This window comes from Penicillium citrinum (assembly GCF_028827155.1).
Source record: "Penicillium citrinum strain IBT 23319 chromosome Unknown utg000001l:1.0-4955037.0:1.0-4956770.0, whole genome shotgun sequence".
NCBI lineage: Eukaryota > Fungi > Ascomycota > Eurotiomycetes > Eurotiales > Aspergillaceae > Penicillium > Penicillium citrinum.
The window spans coordinates 1,151,966-1,171,608 of NW_026622686.1; the positions used below are offsets into that span (position 1 = coordinate 1,151,966).

The 19,643-nt window shown below is 46.5% G+C and overlaps 9 protein-coding genes across 9 annotated transcripts; 5 read left to right on the forward strand and 4 right to left on the reverse strand.

Moving 5' to 3' along the window:
- Nucleotides 1-17: 17 nt before the first annotated feature.
- Nucleotides 18-2,398, reverse strand: N7469_000443 (Mis6 domain protein; the record flags this gene model as incomplete). Its single annotated transcript, XM_056639363.1, has 5 exons — nucleotides 18-577; nucleotides 639-1,104; nucleotides 1,176-2,206; nucleotides 2,283-2,330; nucleotides 2,383-2,398. The coding sequence occupies 5 exons, from the start codon at nucleotides 2,396-2,398 to the stop codon at nucleotides 18-20; spliced, it is 2,121 nt and encodes a 706-aa protein (XP_056505120.1).
- A 531-nt stretch (nucleotides 2,399-2,929) lies between these two features.
- On the reverse strand, nucleotides 2,930-5,073 carry N7469_000444 (CLPTM1 family protein; the record flags this gene model as incomplete). The annotated part of the gene is made up of 4 exons (XM_056639364.1): nucleotides 2,930-3,292; nucleotides 3,362-3,847; nucleotides 3,912-4,973; nucleotides 5,032-5,073. 4 exons carry the CDS (start codon nucleotides 5,071-5,073, stop codon nucleotides 2,930-2,932), a joined length of 1,953 nt encoding a protein of 650 aa, XP_056505121.1.
- A 454-nt stretch (nucleotides 5,074-5,527) lies between these two features.
- On the forward strand, nucleotides 5,528-6,918 carry N7469_000445 (short chain dehydrogenase/reductase family protein; the record flags this gene model as incomplete). Its single annotated transcript, XM_056639365.1, has 5 exons — nucleotides 5,528-5,793; nucleotides 5,880-5,965; nucleotides 6,018-6,182; nucleotides 6,245-6,315; nucleotides 6,376-6,918. The coding sequence occupies 5 exons, from the start codon at nucleotides 5,528-5,530 to the stop codon at nucleotides 6,916-6,918; spliced, it is 1,131 nt and encodes a 376-aa protein (XP_056505122.1).
- A 645-nt stretch (nucleotides 6,919-7,563) lies between these two features.
- On the reverse strand, nucleotides 7,564-9,288 carry N7469_000446 (uncharacterized protein; the record flags this gene model as incomplete). The annotated part of the gene is made up of 2 exons (XM_056639366.1): nucleotides 7,564-9,078; nucleotides 9,178-9,288. 2 exons carry the CDS (start codon nucleotides 9,286-9,288, stop codon nucleotides 7,564-7,566), a joined length of 1,626 nt encoding a protein of 541 aa, XP_056505123.1.
- A 257-nt stretch (nucleotides 9,289-9,545) lies between these two features.
- Nucleotides 9,546-10,382, forward strand: N7469_000447 (SNAP receptor SEC22; the record flags this gene model as incomplete). The annotated part of the gene is made up of 4 exons (XM_056639367.1): nucleotides 9,546-9,579; nucleotides 9,647-9,681; nucleotides 9,748-9,857; nucleotides 9,920-10,382. 4 exons carry the CDS (start codon nucleotides 9,546-9,548, stop codon nucleotides 10,380-10,382), a joined length of 642 nt encoding a protein of 213 aa, XP_056505124.1.
- A 270-nt stretch (nucleotides 10,383-10,652) lies between these two features.
- On the reverse strand, nucleotides 10,653-11,874 carry N7469_000448 (Elongator subunit IKI1; the record flags this gene model as incomplete). Its single annotated transcript, XM_056639368.1, has 4 exons — nucleotides 10,653-10,901; nucleotides 10,960-11,381; nucleotides 11,471-11,609; nucleotides 11,716-11,874. The coding sequence occupies 4 exons, from the start codon at nucleotides 11,872-11,874 to the stop codon at nucleotides 10,653-10,655; spliced, it is 969 nt and encodes a 322-aa protein (XP_056505125.1).
- A 1,887-nt stretch (nucleotides 11,875-13,761) lies between these two features.
- N7469_000449 (SNUT3/LISCH7 family protein) lies at nucleotides 13,762-14,551 on the forward strand (the record flags this gene model as incomplete). The annotated part of the gene is made up of 2 exons (XM_056639369.1): nucleotides 13,762-14,068; nucleotides 14,151-14,551. The coding sequence occupies 2 exons, from the start codon at nucleotides 13,762-13,764 to the stop codon at nucleotides 14,549-14,551; spliced, it is 708 nt and encodes a 235-aa protein (XP_056505126.1).
- Nucleotides 14,552-15,011: 460 nt separating this feature from the next.
- Nucleotides 15,012-16,311, forward strand: N7469_000450 (FAD-dependent oxidoreductase; the record flags this gene model as incomplete). The annotated part of the gene is made up of 2 exons (XM_056639370.1): nucleotides 15,012-15,051; nucleotides 15,134-16,311. 2 exons carry the CDS (start codon nucleotides 15,012-15,014, stop codon nucleotides 16,309-16,311), a joined length of 1,218 nt encoding a protein of 405 aa, XP_056505127.1.
- Nucleotides 16,312-16,680: 369 nt separating this feature from the next.
- On the forward strand, nucleotides 16,681-19,505 carry cwh41 (mannosyl-oligosaccharide glucosidase; the record flags this gene model as incomplete). Its single annotated transcript, XM_056639371.1, has 7 exons — nucleotides 16,681-16,924; nucleotides 16,983-17,465; nucleotides 17,524-17,681; nucleotides 17,737-17,782; nucleotides 17,847-18,225; nucleotides 18,286-19,195; nucleotides 19,257-19,505. 7 exons carry the CDS (start codon nucleotides 16,681-16,683, stop codon nucleotides 19,503-19,505), a joined length of 2,469 nt encoding a protein of 822 aa, XP_056505128.1.
- Between the last annotated feature and the right edge of the window lie 138 nt (nucleotides 19,506-19,643).

The window sequence follows — 19,643 nt, forward strand, 5'->3', positions numbered from 1 at the left end:
TAAATTCAGTAATCTATTTATTCCTTCCGCAAAGCCTTCATCGTGCTCCTCATCAAATTAGCCGTCCCTGTGCTCCCAATTTCATCCAACCAATCCAACATATATACCCGATACTCCTGCCAGGAAATTTTAGCACCACCCTCCTTCTCCAGCGCTTGCAACGCTTTCTGCGTCACTGGCTTCCGCATTTTAGGCCTATGATCCGAAATTTGTTGCTCCTCTTCTAAATGAGCGAAACAAGCCGCAGAAAGATTGCAAAATGCAGCATGATGACTGAGAGAAAACATCGATGCAAGAGTAACTCCGAACGCACTCTCACGATCATAATGTTTTGAAGCATCCGTCACGCTTCGAACATAATTCGTTAGGGACGCGGTACTAGATGCCGGAATCAGACAACCCAATGCGTTCGGATCTTCGGTGTTCAGGGCACGATTTCGCCACAGTAGATTACACATGTCCATCACATAGCCGTTGAATTCACCGACTAAACTTGTGTCGTAGAGTGCGTCTGGGGGATTGGGGACTTTGAGGACTTCGGAGGTGAGTGAGGCTTCGAATGACGATTTGTAGCTTGCTAGAATGGAGTTTAGGCCAGATATGGTGGAAATGCAAGACGTGAAAGCGATGCTGTATACGGTTGGGGCTCTGGGGACCGTTATGCGGATTCTTGCATTGGTCGATGCGTATAAAAAGAGGTCTGCTAGGGATTTGTAGAATCTGAGTACAGGTAGACTTGCCGGTTTCGAGGCATTTCGGCTCGTCTCCGAAAGACGAGAATTCGAGGATTGAGGAAGCTAAGAGCTCTGCGTGTTTGATGACTTTAGTCAAGGGCAATGATTCTTCTGAAACTGAGGGTTCTTTTCGGAGCTTCACGCCCCATTCAGAAATCAATGACGAGTAGAAATCAAGCAATGCTGTCCTCGAAACGAGCGTGTCGTCGAGCAGAGAAGATTCCAGTGGTGACAATATCCTGGTTTGGAGCGAATCAAAGGGTTCAATGGGCAAGAACTGAAGCAAGCGTAAGACCTGCTCACGATTGTCTCGCCCATTCCATACTTCCATATAAGTCTCCAAGAAAGATCGCACAGAAGGGAGAAGTTGCTGCAGGATTCAGCCCATGTCCAGTAACGACAAGAAAGATGACGGGATAAGAAGCGGCAAATCTGACATACCTTGGTAAAAGAGGCATAACCCTCAACAAAACTGAGAGCATAAGATAAAGATTCCGGTTCATCATCGTCGTCGTTGCGAATCTGCTCCAGTCGATCCTCCAAAAAATTCCTCAGCCACTCATCCATCCGATGATTAGCCGCTTCGGACTGTATCAAATGAAGATATTTCTGAGCCATAGCACCTCCAAGCGTCGAAATTATCTGATTAGGAAGTTCAATCCTATCCAACTTGTCGACAAAATGCTCAATATCCCGAATCTCCTCAAGTGAAGTATACTTTCTCGACACTCGAGAAGTCTGCAACACAGGAATAACAACCTCAATCCTACTCCTCTTAACCGTACCCCGATGAAGAACTTGATAACCAGACTGCTGTCCAGAGTCCCTGATGCTCTCCAAATTTCGATCCTGCAAAATCTTCGCGTGACCAGACCATTCAGGATCAGGATGTTTGAAGAAAAGTCCCCCACTCCTCCTCGAACTCGCATCACCAAGCACAATCTCAGGATAATAATTCTTAAACACCCTCAACAAACAAACGAGTTCTTTATCCTCACCACCAGCATTCTGAATCAATTCCATCAACCCCTGTATGCGAAACGGCTTCACATGTTTCCGTCGCGTGATGAGAGATAACAGATGACACAACGGTTTCCTCAAACTAATCATATCCAAATAATTGAACAAAACAGCATAAAGTTTCCCAAGATGTCCCTTCTCCTCAAGTAAATCATAAACAACAATCAACCACCGCACAAGCAAAGCCTGCGTCGCGGGACTAGGTTTCGCCTTGCTAGGTCCAAGACAACAAACAACTCGCGTAACAAGTTTCGACGAAAGTCTCTCTCGCGGATAGATATTTTTCACAAGCGATGTCACACTCCCCTGATCAAGACTGTTCTTCACGCAGAGAACTTTGAGTAGACGGTCCAGGGCAGACGGTGAGAGACCATTCTCATACGCGTTCGATGCAATTGTCTTGACTAACTCGCCAGCATCAGTGTATCGCTGTTTAGGAGGTACAAAAGCCACTGTTCATCTCATTAGTATGATTTTTTTTTCTCTCTTGCATTCGTGTTACGGCTTAGTTGGCTGTAGTGTCCATACCAGCTTCCAGATGCTCCAAGGCATCGAACAAGCGGCCATCGGGCCGATCTATAGTCTGTTATTATTTGATTTCGCCAGTCTCTCCAATTGAATGCCTTACCTGGATCATCTGCCATATGTTGCCGCCAGAATTCTATCAATGGTGCTGGTCTTTGTTCAATTAGATTCGGGCAAACCGCATGCCCCACTGTCGTGTCGCGTCGCGTCGAATGAAACGCGCGCTCACCACTTGAAGATATGCAAGGGTGGAATACTAAGGCTGAAAATCTGACTTGAATAAGGGCTGTTCAGTTGAGGTGCAGATTGGGAAGAATCGATGAGAGGGCGAAAGTTTGAGTGTCGCGGAGAGAAGTGAAACGGAGAGATTTGAAGTTGGTTCGACCGAATCGGGCAAACATCAACAAGAGCCGAAAGACGACCAACACTACAACTTCATTTTATTGGCTTCGTTTGGTATATATCAGGACCAATTGTTTAATTACAACAATATATTTCAATTCTAGATAATGCTATCTCGTTTAGGCCAAGCGTGTACTACATATTCAAAAGGAACAGGATGATACTAAGACTGATTGTAGTGCTTGAAAAGGAATATTCAATCAAGTATACCAGACTTAATCAATGTACTGCCATGATATCCAAGTCACTTATTTTCTCTTGCGAGTGGACTGCTTGGATTTAGTCTGGGAAGAAGACTGAGTGGCCAGCTGCTCCTTAACCTCCTCCTCTACTTCCTCCTTGGCCTCCTCCTTAATGGCCTTCGCAGCAGCAGTAGAAGTAACAGTCTCTACCTCTTCATCACTGTCACCTCCCTGCCCGAATTCGTTGACACGCTTGAAGTCAATCTTGTACTTCCAGCTCTGGTACAGCCAGATGAAGAAGATCACGTCATCACGGAGCGTGGCCAGGCGGTGCAACCAGGGCATCTTAACGGTGAAGGCAAACAGGTCATCAATGAAGGTGTTGAGGAACTTGTATGCCATCGCCTTGCCGGGCATGTGGGCAACGGACTATATCACAAATATTAGTGAACATATTTTTATAGAGGAAAGAAGAAGAAATTGGAGAAATGGACGTACCTTAAGACGATAGTTGATGTACAGACTTGGGACCATCATCAAGAAGCCATAGGCATACACGCTACCGACAAGAGTCTCGATGATGTAAGAGTACCACGACTTGTGGGTGTTGTACATCAGGCTGTAAACAGCGTATGCGATGAGAAGAGGCACGGCCAGGATGTACAAGTAGCGGAAGGCAATCTCATCGTACTCCTTGGTCTGCTGCTCGGTCTCTGAAAGCTTGTGCTTGTCCTCAAAGACAACAACATAGGGCAAGAAGGAAAAGAACGAGTTTGTAGGTGGAGGACGCAGGCGAACATCAACCGTCTTGGTGATCTTCCAGGCCTCCAGAAGGATGCCAAAGCCTTGGCTTGCGAGAATCATCCATGACGTGTTGTCACTGTTGTCCATCAGGTAAAGGAAGATGACTGCCTGCATGAAGACGTTGGCGAGGATTGTACGGACGGAAGTACCCACAACATCCTTCTTCTTGCGCCAGTGGGACTAATAAGATACTGTTGTCAGCATGTCAAAGCGTAGTATGTCAGAATAGATCAGGAGAACTTACAATATCATTCTTGAAGGCAAGAGTTTCGAAGATCATGTGCAGAATAGTGACAATACCGGTGGTACCAAGGAGGTAAATGTTAGTGTCCAGAAGAATCTCCTTGACCATTTCCCACTCCGTACCATCACCACCACCAGGCACGGGTCCACCATATGCAGCCTGGCGGGCACTCTGCTTGGAGCCCTCGTCAATGCTAGTGATGATATTGAACTTCCAGTGGGCCATGTTGTTCAGGGTAATACGCAAGGGCACTTCATCGACAGTAGAGTTCAACAAGGTCATATGACTCTTCAACTGCCAGAAAGTGTTCAGGAACATGATCGGATAATACCAACCATTCTGGCCGGAGGCGTCACGAGCATTGGTACGTTCGAGCTGTACATACTGGCGAGTGGGCGGCGGCAGCTGGCTAAATCGCTGCGTACCGCTATCGGGAATCAGAGAGACGGTGAAGTTGGGGTGATAGTAAGAAGCAGTGGTGACTTTGGGTTCATTATCCTCTTCCTCGGTCTCGGCTCCATCATCCGAGGCCAGAAGGTTTTTGAGCTTCTTGGCCTTTTTCTTGGGAAGATACTGATTGAGAGGACGAATGAAATGGAGGGCGTTGTCGGTGGTGTAATCCTTTGCAGCAGGGTCCAACTGGAAGCCCGAACGCGCAACGAAGAAGTGCGCCCAGAGAGTTCCATTGTGCTGAACCGCCTTGGGAACCTTGATCATGGTATCGATTTCACGAGTGTCACTATAGTTCCCAACAGTGAAGTTCTTCTCCTGCATGACTAGCTGGCTCTTGGAGGATTTCAACGAAGGCGGCTCGTAAGAAGGAGTCACATAGATGCTGATATCGAGAGCGCTATTGGCCGGCCAAATGGGGGCAATCAGGTCGGGCAGTAGGCTGGGATTGGAGACTTCACTAGCAGCGGGACGATCGAAAAAGGATGGGATTCCACCTGCGGGGGTATTGGGAGTCGCATTCTGGGCGTTGTTTTTCCCCATGTATTGATTTATACCCCATTGTACCAGGAGGAAAATGCCGAGGCCCTGGAGGGCGCCCTTGAAGCCAGACTAGAGGGATGAGTTAGCAAGAAACGTATCATGAAATTTTGTATAATCAAGCACATACATTGGACTCCTGGTCCTGTCTGCGTGGCCGTTGTTCAGGCATGATGGAGTGAGGGTTGGAGAAAGGAAAGTGTCCTCAGCGCGTGGAGGGAACTTTATCCCGCACGGCTTGGCATTCTAGCGGGTTCCAAACGGCTATTTACTTGCACTACAGAGTAAGAGTATTAATATAAATTATTCAATGATGTTCGTGGAGTAATTGAATTACTATATTTCATTTTAATCTAATTTATTTACTTTTATTTATCTTGTATACTGAAGTATTTCCCAATCTCAAGGTCATCACGCCATTACTGTACTTGTAAGAGAGCGGTGGTGATAGACAGTTCTCCACCTGCTCCGCAGTCTCCGAAAACTACAGCTTTACTCCGGACTTCTTCAACCTCCACCAATCTCCTCACGCCCACAATATACACTACTACACCATTGCCCGACATTCCCTCGAGTCGCGCAATGGGCATCGTGTTTGAGCACCCGCCTTGACCTCGTTAATCCCCATGGACCTCCACTCATCCCACGATTCGCGCGGTCAATTCCCCTCGCATAACGGTCCCCGAGTATGGCTGCTCACGGCGGGGGACTCGCCAATTGGTATATCCGTTGCGCGACAAGTGCTAGCACATGGTGACTATGCGCTTCTCGGTCTGGCACACTCGGTTCTTGAGCGCGATGAGAGGCGCAGGAATGGCTTCGATGCATTTTTGGCCGAGGTAGAGGAACAGGGTTGGAAGCAGCGCATGAAGACGGTTCCCTTGGATATAAGGTGCGCATGATCAGACTTAAGCTGTGCACTTAGTGGCGCTGCTATATATCTTATTTTGTGTGGATCAGAGCTAATGAGCGCCCTAGAATGATGGGAGAATGTCAGGCAGTCGTTGCTGAAGCAGTCGCTGCGTTTGGTCGAATTGACATCTTACTCTGCTGTACAAGTCAAAGTTTGCAGACACTACCAAATGGATATTTGACAAATACTAACAAAGGATTCAGCTCTAATTGGAACCGTCGAAGAACTCTCTGCCTCTCAACAAACGCTCAATCTCGTCCGCGATCAATTCGAAATAAACTACTTCGGCCCTCTAAATATAATCAAGGCCGCCCTACCACATATGAGAAGAGAATACACCGGCCACATAATGATCATTTCGGGAATCAGTGAGTTATTCGCTCTCTACATCCAATGAAATAAAAGAAAGCAACCCTCTAACCATCACCAGCGGCACATATCGGCACCCCGGGTCTGGGAATGTACTGCGCAGCAGGTTGGGCATTAGAAGGGTTCTGCGACGTAAGTTATTTCAAACACAACTTCCGTATCAAAGAAAAAGAAAACTAAAAATCAAAACAGAGCCTAGCCTACGAAATAGCTCCCTTCAACATAAAACTCACAATCTTCCAATGCAGCATAGAAATCGGCATCCTAACAAACCTAGTCACCTCCGTCCCCCCAATATTCCCCGCCTACTCGCCATCAAACAATCACGCCCCTCTCTTCCGCGGAATATTGAACCATCTCGTACCCCGATTACCAGATGCACAATCCGAAGGTGTAACACCAACAACACCCAACCGCACGGAAGAAAACTCCCGCGTGAATTCCATCGAGAATGGACCCTTTTCCCGGCCGGAAATAGTCTCTATGCATCCACCGCTTAGTACGGCGCATTTGGAAGTTTTGGTTGAAGAGACTGTTTATGCGATTACTTCGATTGGGGGTCATGAGAATCCGCCTTCTAGACACATTGTGGGTCAGGAGGGGGTTGCTAGTGTTAAGGAGAAGTTGAAGACTGTTAGTGAGGAGTTGGAGGATTTTATACAGGCTAGTTTTGCAGTTGATGTTGCGGCTGATTCCGAGACGAGTCCTTTGGGTGGATCTGGGCCTTTTGGTTAATTTTGATATATTCTATGATATGATGTTATGGCTATTTTGATAGATATGATACTATGTCTTGGTGGCGTTTATCTGAGGGAGTTGTAGAGTGTGGGATTAATCCTATACTGCAAATATAGTAAGCTTTGAATCTTGGTGTACCGTTAGTATCTAATAAGATTTGCTACATTGGCAACCAGTAATGACCATTCCAAGGCTATAGTATTGAGACAGTACCTAAGTGTTTCTTTAACAACAGTGTTCAAGTATGTAGTAGTTCTAGTGGTAATATTCTCTACAACTCGAAGTTCCCAAGGCCCATTTCTATTCACGGCATTTCTAGGAACCAGCTTTGGGCGCTGCCAATACTCTATTGAGAAAAAGAACCCAAAGTATTTCCAAGTAATAACTGAATCTTCATGAATACTGACACAGCATCGTGCACTCTTTTTGCATGGATATATGAAAGCCCCGACTATTTCTGCTTCAAATACCACGCCTGTCTCACATCCCAAAGGGTCCCCATATCCTGGTTATTTCGATAACAACGGACCTCCTTCCACGCATTTGAAGTTCGACCATCAGGATTACGCCCGTCCACTTTCAAGACATTCTTGACGAAGGATAGTGGGCTTTGGATATCTCGAATGGTGATTTCCAGGTTCTCTAGTTCGGGTTGTTCCAGTTTAGGTTGCTTCTTGCATTTTTCTTCGGTGGGGCCTGGCTCTTCAAATGATATTGCCGAGGAGAGGGGGAAGAAGCAAGTTCATTCCGCGAGATTGGGTCGTCGATGGGGTCGAAGTCAAGTCTGTTTTGTTTTGTTTCTCCAATTTTCAGTCCTGTGGTTGTAGACGTAATTTTATCTTCGAGTTGATCTGGTTCTTGGTCTTTCGATGTGGGTGTCATCGCTGGCTGATTTGGTGCTGTCGCTTCAATATCGGATGGCATATTTTCTGAACTTTGTTCGGGTATCTTTTTTTCATTACTTGGAGATGGATTTGATTTCATGATTTCCACGGATATTCTTGGGGTTTTGGGAGTTGTAGCCACATCTTCACTCGAAGATGCATTTTCTTGGGTCTGTTTGCGAGGTCTACCTCGCTGGCGCTTTGGCGGGGGTTCAGATTCGGATGGGGGTGTTGGACGCTTGAGCGTTTCATCTGCAGTCCTCGGGCTAGAAGTCTTGTTGACAATGATAACCTGTACAGATCCGCCATTTTGTTCATCGTGTGGCCTGTCCGGCGCTCCTCCTTCGGATGCACTTGATGCGAGATTTGAAAATTGTGCAGAATCAATGACTTCATCTGGATCTTCAGTGGAGTCTGGGACCGAGGTGTAGGTTATCAAGCTCGGGGGATCTTTCGCGGTCATGTTCGCAGTCATCTCTGCAGTGGACCGGGGGGCATTTTCTGATGCGCCTGTATTAGGCTGTTTCGCTTTGATGTTGTGTTCAACGACCTGCTTTTTTTGATCTGTCGATATTTCTGAGACACCTGCAGGAATCTCCTGAGAGGCTGTCACAGTGACATCCAGCCTGGTGTCACTTTCAGCCGCAACTTCTGTCTTTTTAGTCCCAGGTGCTGTAGTAGAGAGGAACGTCCGGGTGCCAGTAGGAAATGTAAATGATATTCTTGCGCCATCAATCTCGTCAATCTGTGACTTGTCAGCACTGCTCCGAAATATCAAGATAAATGAGCTTACCCTTCCCTCCTTGTCAACAGTAACCGGAACTTCAGCCGTCTTGAAGAAATAACGAAATCTCCAAACATCCCCCAGCAGAATAACGCCAGCATCAATGAGTTCACTCAATCTAACCTTCGCACTTTCACCAGCTAAAAGTTTCTTATTCAACCTCTGTTTCTGACCCCAGAACTGCTCAAATTCTTGCTCTTTGAACGAGTCAAAATCGCCATTTTCACGCTGCTTTCGAGCTTGCTCTGCTTGACGCAGCCATTCGGGGTCATATCGACCATTTTGAAGATCTAATTGGAATTGACGAATCCCATCACGCCAGTTATTCGAGTACCGCAAGAATGAGGTTGGTAGAGGGGGTATCTTTGCGTTGGGGTCGTCTTGTTGGGTTTCTGCGTCGGGGTGGGTATCTGCGGGGAGAAGAGCTAGAATCTCGCGCTTTTCATTCTCATCTAGACAATTCCAGGCCTCGGGGCGGGCAAGTAATTTCTAAATAGAACATAGCATAAGTCATTAGTCTCAGATATTTTTTTCATAGAAATGGTTATTTTGGAAAACTGCTCATGGAAACTGGAATCATTCACGTACCACTAGATCAGCGTCAATCAACAATGACTTATCGCTGGTCAATAGCTGTGCCTCGCTCCACTTTCCCCGGGGAGCTGCTTTTCTCGGGGTTCTTTTAGCCTCGTTAGACATGGCCTGATTCGAGTGGACAACTACATCGGTGGACAGCTTCGAGTTTGCCACAGTCCGTCTAAGTAAGAAATTCAAACAAAGAGAAGTCAGAGTAAAACAAACAAGTGAAAGAAGAAGTCGGTTTGTCGGGGTAGAAGAAGCTCACCCCGAGCCGCGGTCGGTACTGCCTGGTTTCACCGCCTTGGACTTGACCATTTGCGGATTGCCCAAAACACGTTGGCTGCAGCTTCAATTGAATCAAGCAGGTTGTGGTCAAGATGGTGAAATCAACACAGATTGCACGGCTAGATGGTATGCTTTATGGATGGAGAGTATGATTCAGGACGAGTTCGGGCTTGCTGACGAGATCAATGATTAGGCCTTATGCTGGCTGCTTCCGTGGATGATGAACAGGTAAGGCGAGATGTGAAGTGATATGAATAGGAGAGGTAAAACTGACGCAGATTAACTTCTGAATAGGCAGAGGCAGAGCTGTCAGAGATCAAGTCTCAATGCAAGATGATCTTCAGAAGATTGAGTCGTAACGCTGCCCCGCAAGCGAGTATCGAATCCGGTCAATACAACCTCCAGTAAGTTGAACAGAGAGAAGGGGGGGAAGAGCTGAAGTAATGATTGCTAATTACGAATCTAGCTACCTGATCGAAAACGAAGTCTGCTTTCTTTGTATCTGCGACCGATCCTATCCCCGGAAACTGGCATTCACTTATCTAGCCGACCTGGCCTCGGAGTTCACCACCACCTACGCCCAATCCCAATATCTCTCTCCAACACTGCGCCCATACGCCTTTGTCGAATTCGATACCTTTATTCAACGTACAAAGAAGCTTTATCAGGATAGTCGTGCCTCGCAGAACTTGGATAAATTGAACGATGAATTGCGCGATGTCACTAAGGTGATGACCAAGAACATCGAGGATCTCTTGTATCGTGGAGATAGTCTGGAACGCATGGGTGAACTTTCGGGTCGTTTGCGAGAGGATAGTAAGAAGTATCGCAAGGCTGCTGTTCGAATTAATTGGGAACTGCTCGTCAAACAGGTTTGTTGTTCTGATCAACTCTTACCTTCTGTTCATCTGCTGACTATTTTCCACTAGTACGGACCTTTTGCCGGTGTTGGATTCGTGGTTCTCCTCTTGCTTTGGTGGCGCTTCTTTTAATCTCGTCAATCCCAACTTCCAATGGCAGCGCCGTAGCCTTTGGTAGTCTTTCCTCGATTCCCCCCAATTGTATGAATGTATGTAGCTATACGAACCAAACTAATCCTCCGGGCGAGGTGTTTTATTTTTTATTTATTTTTTCCCTTCCCCTCCAAAAAGTATAGAGTCATGGCATAATCATAGATATTCATCATTCCGAATCTCACTCTAAATCTCATCTTCCTCTTCATCAAAATCATCTTCTTCTCCCATATCATAAAGAATTCGTCCACCCTCTCCAGGCCCATCCCCATGCTGAGCATCAAAGTAAGGTAAAACGACACCTTCCCGGTCCCTCCTTTGCCGATCAGTAAGCCCCAACTCGAATGTTGATTTCGGCTCTTCATCTTCCGCATTCGTATCCGGTTCCATGGGGGGGATTGTATAGGATGTTATCGTCCAGTAGAGTGACAACCTCTTTCACATGTGTTGGCGAGTACTTCGAAGCAGGTGGAAGAAGATACCATTCCAATACACCTCGACCACTTTTACGTCTATGCTCCAATTCTAACACAATACCCTCCGTGCTGCCTGTGCCAGCTAGTTTATCAAGTCGACCAAGGATAACCCCGTCTTGTTCTTCATCGAGACCAAAGACCGGGGCAACTAGGCTGCGATCACGGGCAGCTTTTTCTGCCAGGATGTGCGAGAAGGAGTGTAGGGTGATGATGCTTGTGGCAAGGTATGTCAGTATAGAAAGATGAGATGGCATGTAGACATTTGAATGTTGAAGGCCTGGTACATCAGAGTGATATGTGACCACGAGTGATGCTTCTGCTTTTGCCGTTGTTGGATTTGGAGTAATGAATGATCCAAGGAATCCGGCTAGTTGGAATGTTGGATCAAGTTTCCTGTAGCTGAGAAGAGGGTTTATAGCGTCAATCAGGATGAGGCGTCCTATTGAGAAGTTAGTATGGGATCCCTGGCAGGTTGAGCTCATTCTTGAGAGGAGGAGGGGGTGATACGTTGCGGTGACCCGTTTGTACTTGCAACAGGCTTATATGCTGAAGATACCTCGGACATGATGTCCGCTGGTGTCTTGCGACGAGCAGAAATGAATGCATCAACACCATCTGGCTTGCGTAGAGTTTCAAATGAGATGAGAGTCACATGGACTTTGGAAAGCTGTTGTATATGTCAGCACTGAGCTTTAGTTGTCACTACAATACTACTAGTGGTAATATTGGGCTAACCAATGATATTGTATCATTGGTGATGCAGAGTGACATACCTTGGCTCGCCTGATATATTCTTTGAAGAGGGGTGTCGCCGGCTGCTCCAATGAGTCAAGGAGCAAGGTAAACGGGGACGCTGTATCTCTTAAATTGAGGAGTTTAGAAATAAGTAGAAGATTATGTGTCCGACGATGGGACAGGTTGATTGGGGCCATAATGCGCAATGGTCTGGGTGGTGCAGGGAGATGCGGATGAAGTGGGGTGTGAATTGCGCTGCAAAAATTTCGCAGTGGGCGTGAGGCTCGACGGGACGGGCCGCATGTAACTGCGTTGAGGATACTCCGAAAGATTTATTGAAAGATTTGTAGATGTTCAATGCTGCTAGAGTATTTCTTTCTGTATATTATTTATATATAAATGCTACCCATGGATGATATTGTATTCAGTTGAAATGGTCATATCGCATGACGTCATTTATATAGTCGCTCATCTATATTTTCCAGTCAAAGAGTACAAGGACAAATAGTAGTATTGGTACATTTACGGTGACTCTTACATTCATCACGAGGTTTCTTTTTCTTTCAACTTCTTCATCCACATTATCTGTCCACCACTTCACTGAATAATATGGTGGTAATCCAGACCCCTTTGAACAATGAATCAAATATACTCAAGTCCCCCGGTTTGGGTGAGATTCCCATTCGAAGACTGGAAAGCGGAGAGGACTGGGAAAGCGATAGTTGACCCGGCAAATGAAGATTATGTTACCAATCCAGATTACGAATTGTCTCGATTTTTTCGGATAAGACCCTTGGTTGGCGCTCTATGAATGGATTCATACGCCAAAGGCAGAGGATGCTGATGATCACCAGTTCTATGAACTTTGCACTGGAGAATGAGTTTTTACTCTATTGGGAAATGCAGTGGTTAGGTTATATGGCCAAAAAGTAGTGATTGGTCTTTAACAATGGAATGGCACAGTGGTTAAGCTCACCGAATTCCTTCGGGTGCCCAGGTTCGAATCCTGGCTCCGACGTTGGTCGGAGTGGCGCAGTGGTTACCGCGTTCGGCTGCTATTTCCTCGTCTTCCATTGTTTTTTGTCTTTTTATTATTTTTGCATGATCTGTCTATTAAATAGATAATTATTTTTGATTTCTGATTCTACCCACTGATCATATCATGATGTTGGGCAACTAGGGAACTCACAAGCCTACATTACACTAAAGCATTCGCGTAGGTGTTGAGGATGTGCACCCAATATACAGACTGGACATCCCTGGACAATCAGCAATATAGATAGAGGCTTGACAACTAATTAGTGAATTGGCTCTTTCGTACAACTATTTAGTAGTAGCGAATTCGATATTTGAAAATTGGCCTCAAGCTCTAGTATAGGTCAACTAGAGTATATGATACTGCAGCAAGTATACTAGTAACTAGGCAAGGAGCTAATTAGCTCGTCTATAGGTGCTACAGACGAAGAACAGGGTAGAAAATGGAATCGAGAACTGAGTCAGATCAAAATAGAGAATATGATAAAATGTGTTCGAATACACCACCATGATGGATCATGTGCAAGGTTGCAGTAGCCGAAATAATACTCATTCAGAAATACGTGGTATAATGCTGATCAGGCCCTAAGATATACCTCCATCACTACCTAGTGAAGGTAGCTGTGTGACCCCAACAGAACTACAACAGATTTTATCACAGGGTAAATTATTCTTAGCCTAACAGCCATATTAACCACAACCTTGAACAGTCCACCAAATAAATAATAAAATAAAGCATTGAGGTCATTCAATTATTTCCACCAAATTGGACTGTAGTTGACCTGATAGCGGATATATACTGCGCAAATGGTCTCCCTCACCGCCCGTAATAAACTTCTCAAGGTTCTGGCAGACGACGCAGTGAATCGCAATTGCAACGACGTGATACCCCCAGGGCTCAAAGTGGCTCATGATCCTTTTTCCTGTTCTTCTGTTTTAACACCTAGAGCAATAATCTCCCCGATTTGGTGATTGCTCCAATTTACACCACTTCATTCGCCGAAAGACCCCGGCACCAGACAACACAACACCTTTGTCTCCAAACCACCATGGCAGAACCTCCTGCAAAGCGCGCTCGTCGTGTCGATAGTAGCGCTATGTGGGATATGAGTGACTCAAAAGATCGCTCACCGGATGCAGTTTCAGACCAAGAGCGCCGGCGCCCACCCCGAGATGACCGACGCGACGGTCCTCGAGAAGATCGTCGGTATCGTTCACGCTCACGAGGGGAAGATAGACGGCGAGACAGGAGCTGGTCTCGAGATCGCCGCGACCGAAGGGACAGAGACAGAGATGGACATGGGGCTAGGGATCGGAAGAGGAGTACGAGTCGAGAGCGTGGCTACGACAGACGAGGTAAGTAGCGGCAGCTATAGCGACCTCAAAAAGGCAATGCCGAAGCAACAAATGAGTTTCAAAGACTAACAATTCAACACAGGATATGCATCGAAAGGCGACAAATATCGCGAACGACCACGCTCGCGATCCCCAGCTCGAAATGGCACCAAAGGTCGGTCGAGGTCCAGATCTCCACCACGAGGATATAAAGGCGATCGACGCTCTGAACGCAGAGACCCTCGAACTCGGGATGATGATCGAAAGGCCAATGGGTCGGGATACGATGATGAAATGGAGGTGGATTTCAAGGAAGATGCCGATGAAGATGAATTTGAGGCTATGATGCGGAAAAGTATGGGATTCACTCGATTCCGTACGACGAAAAACACCAAAGTCCCTGGAAATGATATCTATGGTGTCAGGAAGGAGAAGAAGATTGAGTACCGCCAGTACATGAATCGTACAGGAGGTTTCAACCGACCTCTTAGTCCGTCGCGATGAAATGTCGATTATATGCGTGGAATTCAATGGGTGGCTTTACATTGGTTTAAATGGAAGTCTTGTTTGTTCATACTCATTTCTCTTTTTACTTTTACCTCTTTTGCTTCATCTTCTACCTTCACTTCTTCTCTTTGCTGCCACTTTTTGCATTTGCGGAGCATCGTCCCCGGGTTGGTTTGAAATCTTTTACGGCAAAGACCCTGTTATTTAATTGCCTTTACCCAATGGAAATCGAAGCATTTTAGACATGATATTTACGCTACAGTAGAATAACTATCGAACTTGTTTGAACCTGTTCGGTCAAGATATGCTTGATAATATAGTGCAAAATTGCTAGTTATCGGGATGTGACGTAGTTCTCATCGGACCAACACCGGTTCTCGCATTTCACTCTTCAACTCCCCTATTCACCGTGGCTTCGTTCAGATTTTTATCCTCCCAAATTATACCAAGCGTGAAAATGTCTGCTTCTGCAGATCGCCGTGAGATCGTCATTGTTGGTAAGAAATCAGCCTTTTACACTATTCAATATATACCCCGCGCTCTTACAACCACTGAATGCGCTGACCAGATATCATTTAGGTGGTGGCATCATTGGTTGCTGCTCCGCATATTTCCTCACAAGACACCCATCTTACGACCGTACCCGTCACAAAATTACACTCCTCGAAGCCTCCGACATAGCTGGCGGGGCATCTGGAAAAGCAGGCGGATTACTTGCGCAATGGGCTTATCCGAGTAACCTGGTAGACCTCAGCTACCCACTACACGCACAACTTGCAAAAGAACATGATGGCAAGAATAGATGGGGATACCGAGAGACGAACTGTGGACAAATCGTTGTTCGCGGTCGTGCAATGACAGATAAACCCGAGAGAAAAGATCAGGGCGAATCCCTACAGAAACGCAGTCGTGCCGCAATGTCAAAACTCAAGTCCTCTAGTACCCCAGAGGATCTGGATTGGATTGAACCAGATTTGCTGCGCGCGTATGAGAGTATGAGTGGACCAGGTGAAACGGCTCAAGTACATCCATACCTCTTCACGACCTCTATGGCAAAATTAGCCGAAGAGAAGGGCGCGGAAGTTATTCTGGGACAAGTGACGGATATTGCCAGGCCTGACGGGGCAGTTAAGTCCGTGACATATACTGATAAATCTTCGGGTGAGTCGCGGACGATCCCAGCAACTGATGTTATTGTTGCTGCCGGTCCATGGACAAGAAATGTACTCCCTGAAGCGCCCATTTCCGCGATGCGCGCGCACAGCGTTGTGATTCGACCAACTAGGCCAGTGAGCGCGTATGCGTTATTCACGAATATCGAATTACCGGCGAACTTCAATCCTGCCAAAAAGTCTCGAGCTTCAGCGGCGGCACCGGAGATTTATGCGCGTCCAGATGATACGGTTTACGCCTGTGGTGATGGAGATAAAACTGTGCCGTTACCGGCTACCTCTGCTGAGGTTGAAGTTGATCAGGAACGGTGCCAGGAAATTATTGATCAGGTTGGAAGTATCTCCGATGAGTTGCGGGATGGTTCGGTGCAGACTCGACAGGCTTGTTATCTACCCAATAGTACTGGGTTTGGAGGGCCTCTTGTTGGATTGACTCATGATAAAGGATTGTATCTTGCATCTGGACATACGTGCTGGGGTATTCAGAATGGTCCTGGTACGGGCAAGTTAATGAGCGAGTTTGTGTTTGATGGGAAGGCTAAGAGTGCTAAAATCGGGTCATTGGATCCTCGGGATCAGCTGTGATTGTGATTATTACACAAACTCTACCTTGGTACACTAGAGATCAGATGAATTTATATCAGACTTCTTCAGATGGAACTTGAACGTGACACTAGTAGTAAATACCAGCAAATATGGCAACAGCCATATTTATTATATATTTTCAATTCTAGCTCAGTAAATGAATCATTCATTTATATCCAAAATAAAAATCCTTCCTAAAAATAAAAGACTTATCAATCTGGTAAAGACTAAAATGCAAATATATACTCCATCGAAGGCAGTCAAGTGTTACTCAGAAAGCTCGGGCCACGTCATTGCGGAGAGACCAACGAGCTCCGCCAACCTTCCTTCAACTCTCTCTCATTGCATTGCATTAATGCGAAAGCAAAGATGCGACCTTTCGCATTTTCCTCTCTTTTATCAACGGTCCTATACGCGACCGGGATCTCAGCATCCATTGACCATACCGATGCCTCAATTCTAATCAACGAGGCCGCCCGCGCTAACAATCACTCGCTGTTATGGGGCCCTTATAAGTCCAACCTGTACTTTGGCGTGCGTCCTCGCATTGCGAATAGTCTTTCTGCAGGATTGATGTGGGCTAAGGTCGACGACTTCGGTACTGCCCAACAGAGTATGTTGTAATTGCTATCTCCAATGGCTCTGCATGGACGTGCTAACACCAATTTAAGACTTTAGACACACCTGCGAACAGAATGAGGGGATGGCTGGATATGGTTGGGATGAGTATGATGTACGAAAGGGTGGAAGGGAGACTATTCATGACGCTGGGAATAGTCTGGACTTGACCATTGATTTCGTCAAGGTGCCTGGTGGCCAGCATGGAGGAAGTTGGGGATTCCGTGTGAAGGGGACACCTCGTGAAGATGGAAGTCCTGATCAGCCCGTCTCAATGGTTTTCTATACAACCCTTGAGGGACTTGGTGAATTGAGTGTTGATATGAACACTGCTTCTTCGAGCTCTCCGCTTGATGGTGACTTGAAGCTCAATGGATACTCGTCGGAGCTAGGTGATTTTTCTATTGACGTTACTTCTGGACCGGAGAGCAATGAGTATTTCAACCATGATCATCCTACTTACGATGAGAAGCCCTTGGGTCAGGGTATTGTGTCAAGTGCCACAATGCCACAGCAACACCTCTGGCAAGCCAAGGGTGGGTTGAACAGTCGATGCCTTATGTTCTTTTTACGCATTTGCTGATGATTTGATAGGTATTTTGTTCACTCAGATGAAGGCTGAAGTCGAGAAAACTATCAATGAGCATGGGACGGACAACCCTCCTCCCCCTGCACAATTATTTACGATTCCCCACGTCCCTGGACAAGGTAATGTTCACATGGTCCAGAAGATCTTCACTGGCCCCTTCGAGGTATGCAATTTGTCGTGTGAAAACACTGAGCGTACAGCATTGCTGATATTACTAGTTTGATGTTTTGTTCTCCTCTGGATCAGCTTCTGAGCCTGTGACTTGTACGTTGTTATACTATCATTCCACAACAATCACCGCAATATCATTGGTCTAACAGGATTATAGCGGAGACTATCACCAAAGAACTCGAGGCTGCCTCTCTCTCTTTCTCGCAGCGATTCCAAGAGGTTCTGGAACCAAAGGCACCTTTTAAGACGGACGAGTATGCCAAGTTCTCCAAGGCCATGCTTTCCAACTTGGTTGGAGGCATTGGATTCTTCCACGGCGACGACGTTGTCGACCGCTCTGCATCCCCTGCCTATGATGAGGAGAATGAGGGTTTCTGGGAGGAGACTGCAGAGGCAAGGGCTGCCGCACAGCCTGTATTCGAGGGCCCCAAGGACCTCTTCACTTGCGTTCCTTCTCGACCTTTCTTCCCTAGAGGCTTCCTCTGGGACGAGGGCTTCCATCTGATGCCCGTGATGGAGTACGACTCCGATCTTGCGTAAGTGGAATCGATTACCGCCACAAAGGAAACATTATGTGCTAATATCTATCTCAAAAGCCTTGAAATCATCAAAAGTTGGTTCCATCTCATGGATGAGGATGGCTGGATTGCTCGCGAACAGATTCTTGGACTAGAAGCTCGCAGCAAGGTCCCTCCTGAATTCACCATTCAGTACCCCCACTACGCCAACCCTCCTACTCTTTTCATGGCCCTGGAAGCTTTCATGGATAAAGCAAAGGCCAACAAGAGCCACCAGTCAGAATCTCTTGATATTCCTGATGTGGCCGAGGGCTTACGCACTGCAACTCTGCGTAACCCTGAATTATCCGAAGCATATCTCCGCTCATTCTATCCACTAATGAAGAGACACTACAACTGGTTCAGAAACACCCAGCGAGGTGACATCAAGTCATATGATCGCGAAGCATTCTCTACTAAGGAAGCCTACCGCTGGCGCGGTCGGTCTGAGCAACACATATTGACATCTGGCATTGATGACTATCCTCGTGCTCAACCCCCTCACCCTGGTGAGCTTCATGTGGATCTCATCAGTTGGATGGGTATGATGACTCGGACTCTACGTCGGATTGCCGAGGCTTTGGGCGAGGAGGATGACGCGGAGGAATTCGCTTACCATGAGAATGCCATTACTCGCAACATTGACGATTTGCACTGGGACGAGAAAGAGCAGACCTTCTGCGATGCTACTATTGATGAATTCGAGGAGAGCGTTCATGTCTGCCACAAGGGTTACATTTCTATTTTCCCCTTCTTGACCGGCATGTTGGGCCCTGATAGTCCTCGCCTCAAGGCCGTTTTGGATCTTATCAGTGATCCTGAGCAACTGTGGAGTGACTATGGTATTCGCAGTTTGAGTAAGCAGGATAAATTTTACGAGACTGCGGAGAATTATTGGAGAAGCCCTATCTGGATGCCAATCAATTACCTGGTGCTGAAGAATCTCTACGTAAGTTACACACTTTTAAGCCTTTTGATATATTTACTAATTGACCCTCTCTATGATTCAGGATACCGCTATCACTCCGGGCCCTCACCAAGAACAAGCTCGGGAAATGTACTCTCAACTGCGCAAGAATCTGGTTGAAAATGTCTTTAGAGAGTGGAAGAAGACTGGATTCGCTTGGGAGCAGTATAACCCTGACACTGGCAAGGGACAGCGAACACAGCACTTTACCGGCTGGACCAGTATGGTGGTGAACATGATGTCCATGCCGGACCTCAGCGAGAGCGCAAGCACGTCCCATGATGAGCTGTGAGATATGAATGTTGAAGTAAAGCAAGTCTTGGAATGTATACTAGACTCGTCGCACATGGACACTTGGAATTAGATAAAATGATAGTATTTGTATTGAACATATAGTATTTGATAAATCGCTGAGCTCCCAAACGCCGCA